The 5,892-nt window shown below is 42.8% G+C and overlaps 1 protein-coding gene across 1 annotated transcript; it reads left to right on the top strand.

The window, feature by feature from the left end:
* Nucleotides 1-2,060: 2,060 nt before the first annotated feature.
* On the top strand, nucleotides 2,061-5,023 carry LOC145877371 (haptoglobin-like). Its single transcript, XM_082972684.1, has 4 exons — nucleotides 2,061-2,197; nucleotides 2,526-2,638; nucleotides 3,805-4,073; nucleotides 4,259-5,023. The coding sequence occupies exons 1-4, from the start codon at nucleotides 2,193-2,195 to the stop codon at nucleotides 4,820-4,822; spliced, it is 951 nt and encodes a 316-aa protein (XP_082828810.1). The 5' UTR covers nucleotides 2,061-2,192; the 3' UTR covers nucleotides 4,823-5,023.
* The last annotated feature ends 869 nt before the right edge of the window (nucleotides 5,024-5,892 follow it).

Genomic DNA, 5,892 nt, shown 5'->3' with positions numbered 1-5,892 from the left:
GCATCAGCTATCTGAGCAGCTTACCGATCATTGCAGCTGTACATAGCCCATCCAACTACCTACAAATCAAATCAAATCAAATGTATTTATATAGCCCTTCGTACATCAGCTGAAATCTCAAAGTGCTGTACAGAAACCCAGCCTAAAACCCCAAACAGCAAGCAATGCATGTGAAAGAAGCACGGTGGCTAGGAAAAACTCCCTAGGAAAAACTCCCTAGAAAGGCCAAAAACCTAGGAAGAAACCTAGAGAGGAACCAGGATATGAGGGGTGGCCAGTCCTCTTCTGGCTGTGCCGGGTGGATATTATAACAGAACATGGTCAAGATGTTAAAATGTTCATAAATGACCAGCATGGTCAGATAATAATAATCATTGTAGTTGTCGAGGGTGCAACAAGCACGTCCGGTGAACAGGTCAGGGTTCCGTAGCCGCAGGCAGAACAGTTGAAACTGGAGCAGCAGCATGGCCAGGTGGACTGGGGACAGCAAGGAGTCATCATGCCAGGTAGTCCTGAGGCATGGTCCTAGGGCTCAGGTCCTCCGAGAGAAAGAAAGAAAGAAAGAGAGAAAGAGAGAATTAGAGAGAGCATATTTACATTCACACAGGACACCGGATAAGACAAGAGAATACTCCAGATGTAACAGACTGACCCTAGCCCCCCGACACATAAACTACTGCAGCATAAATACTGGAGGCTGAGACAGGAGGGATCAGAAGACACTGTGGCCCCATCCGATGATACCCCCGGACAGGGCCAAACAGGCAGGATATAACCCCACCCACTTTGCCAAAGCACAGCCCCCACACCACTAGAGGGATGTCTACAACCACCAACTCACCGTCCGAAGACAAGGCCGAGTATAGCCCACAAAGATCTCCGCCATGGCACAACCCAAGGGGGGGGGGGGCGCCAACCCATCCCCATATTGTTTTATTTACTTTTTTTGTTCTTTTGCACACCAGTATTTCTACTTGCACATCATCATCTGCACATCTATCACTCCAGTGTTAATAACACTGGATTTTTTTATTGTGTTATTGACTGTACTTCTGTTTATTCCATGTGTAACTCTGTGTTGTTGTTTGTGTCGAACTGCTTTGCTTTATCTTGGCCAGGTCGCAGTTGTAAATGAGAACTTGTTCTCAACTAGCCTACCTGGTTAAATAAAGGACTTGTTCTCAACTGGCCCACCTGGTTAAATAAAGGACTTGTTCTCAACTGGCCCACATGGTTAAATAAAGGACTTGTTCTCAACTGGCCCACCTGGTTAAATAAAGGACTTGTTCTCAACTGGCCACCTGGTTAAATAAAGGTGAAATAAATGTTTTTGTTTATAAAAAAAAAATGTCTGACATCAATGTGTGAGCAACTACAATAATTGAATATGGTCAATTTCAAACATTTGTATATAACATAAACATACTGTTGACATGTAGGCTATGGTGTAATGGAATGGTTTGCCTTGTGTGGTAGGTTTTGTGGGTTTTGACACTCTTATGTAGGTGTTATAACCAGCCATAAAATAACTCAATATATGTCACAACAGGTCCAAATATGTGTCATAACGGTGTTATGACCATATTATAACAGGCTATGACAAGTTATGTCAGCTGTTATGACATATTATGACATGGTTATGACTGTGTCATAATGTTTTATGACGCTGGATGTCAAGTACAGTGTTACCAAAGTGAGTCGTAAACAGCAAATGTGAGTCAACAACAAACAACAACAACTATGACGGTATCACATTTTTTAAATAACACACTCTGATGCGGCATTTATATGCACCTCATTTACTTTCAATAAACCAAATTGACACACAAATTATAGATGTGCTGTGTCCTGTTCTGATTTCATAATTCATACCCTATGAAATGATTTATCCCTCAGATGGTCTTCTCTGATACTAGTTGGCTGTGGCTGAGCTCCAGATGGGGTCAGGGTTAGGGTTTGGACACGATTCCAATAATGGGTTGGCATGAACAGAGATTTTGCAATCTCTCCGATTTTCGGGAATCAGAACTGAAGCTGTGTCCAGCAAAATTCCCAGCGGTGGGCAGACAGGGGGTGAGTTCTCTCCTCAGCAGATATAAGGCCTTGGTCCTATAACTTCTCACGGAGTACATCGTCTTTACAGAGGAGACACAGCTCAACATACAAACTGATAAACAGATATTTCCATCAAAATGTGGTATGTTATACTTTTCATATTCTTTCTTCAACAAAACCCTAGTTGCCTGGCAATTGTTGTCATTGCAGTACCAATCCAAATGAATCTCTGAAATGTCTTTGGACAATGGATCTTTGTAAAATGGCAGGGAAACACAGCTACTTAAATCTTTCAAAAAACATTCAAATTGCTCTAGCTAGAGACCTTTTCTAAATATAGGTTAACAAGCAAGCCCAGAGACTTCCTAAGTAAAGGAACCGTTAGTTGTGGTACTAGTGAGTGTTTGGGCGCTGTCTGTCAGTTGGCTCTGTGTGTGTGTACTGTACTTATGTGTTCCTTCTGTCCGCAGGTCATCCCTGGTAGTGCTCCTCGCGGCCTCCTGTGTCTGTCTGGAACAGGACAAAATCAAAATCAAAATCAAAATCAAAACCAAATCAATTGATGAGATGTCAGACAATTCAGGTAGCTATCTGTCTAACTGACACATAACCAACTCCCTGCCTTATGCCAATACGGGCTTACTTTTTCTGATTTAGATTGAAATGTCAACAAAGTGAGAGGGATGAAACGTTTTCAAACAAAAACATGTACATTTTAAAGATCATTGACAACCTTTCTTGTCCCATGTCTATGTTAAGGTGGGTGTTAGTGACACCATTGATGCAGAATATCGCCCAAAAATATTGGACTTACACATTACACGTGTGTTTTCACACGTGCAATTTGTCTATTTCCGAAACATATTATATTTGCTGGCCCATTGTGACTGGTTCGTGTAAGGATATCACTCACATTTCAATTACACTGTCACTCTCATCGGATGTTCTGAAGCCAATCTTCACTATGGATCCCCTTACGCAACTCTGAGCTGAGCAGACACAAGCTGTTCCTATTCAGCCTGTTGGAGAATACAGTAGCTGTGGCCAAAATGAGGATGTCACCATCACTTTCAAGTGAGAACCTTGTTAAGTCTCACGGCTCACAGCTATTATCCCGATTATCTTAAAAATCGATTCAGCAGCGACACACATGAGATGACAGGGATCAAAGAGAAGGCAAGCAGGGAGGAAAGGAAGGAGAGATCCTCAGTCTCAGCTTCCTCCAAGCTGGATGGTAAAATATGTCATTAGGAAAATCTACAGAGCATGAAAGCCTTGAAAAGTAAAATTCCTCAAAATCCACCTCTCATCAAACGTTTCAGGAAAATGTTTGAGAAGAGAAATGACACTAATTCCATCCTCATCTAGGTTTCTGCGTATTGTGACCTCCAAGGTAATTCTGTGAAAGCTAGCCTTGTCTGGCTCAAGTCATGACAACACTTATTTTTTTTAGATAATAGTAGATGATTAATGAATTTACTGAACTTTTGTCAGGTCAAAGCTAAAAGGTTCCAGAAAGCTACTACCAAATGCTATGTGTATTCAAGTGAATAGTGTTGATTTTAGCAAACTCAAACTCAAACTAAAACCAAGGCTGGAATTGTATTGAGGCACATTTCATTTTTCTGCAATAATCTTTTATGGTTGTGTTTGAGTTGCACAGCAGTAAGTGCTAGGTGGTGCTGAGTTGGGGATGTTTTAACCATATAGAGATTGTATAGAAATAATGTTGTTGTGTTTCTTGCCCAGACCTGCGCTTCAGGCGTATGGTTGGGGGCACCCTGGCCCCTCATGTCCCCTGGCAGGCCATGGTCTATCTGAGTAAAAACGTCATGAACGGGGGCTTCGCTGGGGGAGCTCTAATCTCTGACCGCTGGGTCCTGACCGCTGGCAGGAACTTGTTTGTCAGGAAGAGTAGGCAGGACACCCAGGGGAAAGAACCAATCATCCCCAAGGTGTACCTAGGCATCACGCGATACTCCCAAGCCAATGACTCCAAAGAAGTTGCTGTAGAAAAGGTGAGCTAGTATACCCATTACCATCTCTTTCAAACAATATACAGACAATTCAGTATTTACAGCAAGCAGAACTGCACTGGGCTCTCTCACCTACATCATCATTTTCAGTCTTATAGGTAGTTAGAGCACAAATACAGTAGATCGTCAAAAAAAAGGTCCTATGAATTATTCCCTTCCCCTTCTAGGTGGTTCTGCACCCAGGCTTCCAGAGCGTGTCAGACTGGGACAACGACCTGGCTCTGATTCAGCTGAAGGAGCCATTCACCTTGAGCGAGGCTGTGATGCCCATCCCTCTGCCTGAGAGGGGTGAGGACCTGGCTGAGGCAGCCCAGGAGAAAGGCATCATCACAGGCTGGGGTTGGGGGGTCCACTTCACCCCCGCTGAGTCACTGAAACACCTGGTATTGCCTGTGGCATCGCATAGCTTCTGTAAGGCAGAGTACAACCGTGGTGGCAGCACTCCAACCATAGACGACAACATGTTCTGTACTGGAGCCAGCAAGTACCAGGAGAATGTGTGCTTTGGGGATGCAGGCGGTGCCCTGGCAGTCCAGGACCCCAAAGACGGCAGAGTGTATGCTGCAGGGATCCTGTCCTTCGATAAGGCCTGTGCCGTGAGGAAATACGCTGTCTACATGAAGCTCTCTGCCTACATGCCTTGGATCAACAGTGTCCTCAGGGGTGACAGTGAGAAATCAGCCAGTCTCCGCTCCAGTGTAATGTCTGAGATGTTTTCGAGGCAGTTGTAGCCTCCACTCAGCACAGTTTCAGATATGAGAGCCGGGGCTCATAATCTCCATTATGCCTTTGCTAACAAAGTAATTTTCTGACTTGATCTTGTAAAACTCTCTCAAGTTTCGACTTTCATTGAGTGTGTGCCCCCGCCTGATTGAGTGTGTCTTCCGATGTTGATTTCAAAGGATTTTCAATAAATTAATCTCTCCTAAGAAGTTTGGTTTCCGATGTTTCACCTTATAACTTTTATTCACATTTTCTTCAACTCATTTTAGAATGCTGGGAAACATGTTTTAGATCATCTCTACAAGCTGGAACCTTAGAGCATGTTAGAGCCATTAAAACAAGTAGCCTACAGCTAGGACATGAGACGATTTTGAAGTTCATTTAAGTAATGGAATTATTAAGGAAAATTGTTATCTGGCCAAGGAGGATATTGTGTTGAGACCAGCAAGGGTTTTTTAGTAGATTTGTCATGAAAATCATTCAAGAAGGAAATAACTTGTTCTAAAATAGAGCTACATAAACGAGGGTCTAGAATCCCTCCCAGCAGGGGAATGGAGGTCATGTCACTCCTGGTTAGTGACTAATTTAAATACAGAAGACAAAAGGCTTGTCATCACAGCTCAACACTAGTTAATAGCTCTCTTGCTTTGGAGCAGCCTGTTGTACCACAATTTGTTCAGTTTCAACAAGAGATATCTCAGAAATGGTGCCGAAGAGTATGGCTGATGTTTTACATGCCCGTAATCAATTGTGCTATTTTGTTCATTTTTTTGTGTTGTTTGTAACTTATTTTTTAACTTCTTTTGTACATAATGTTGCTGCTACCGTCTCTTACGACCGAAAATAACTTCTGGACATCAGAACTGGGATTACTCACCACGGACTGGTAGAAGATTTTTCCTTTAATCTCTATGTACTAGGGGCTATGTGGGACGCATGCGTCCCACCCCTGGTACACCCTATCAACAACAGGTGAAATATCAAGAGCGCCAAATTTGAAAACAATTAAAAGTCATAATTCAAATTTCTCAAACATACAACTATCTTACACCCTTTGAAAGATAAACATCTCCTTAAT

Source organism: Salmo salar, unplaced genomic scaffold, assembly GCF_965601325.2.
Source record: "Salmo salar unplaced genomic scaffold, fSalSal1 ptg000984l, whole genome shotgun sequence".
NCBI classification, from domain to species: domain Eukaryota; kingdom Metazoa; phylum Chordata; class Actinopteri; order Salmoniformes; family Salmonidae; genus Salmo; species Salmo salar.
Note: the sequence above shows the minus strand (reverse complement) of the source record. Positions and strands in the feature narration are given on the sequence as shown.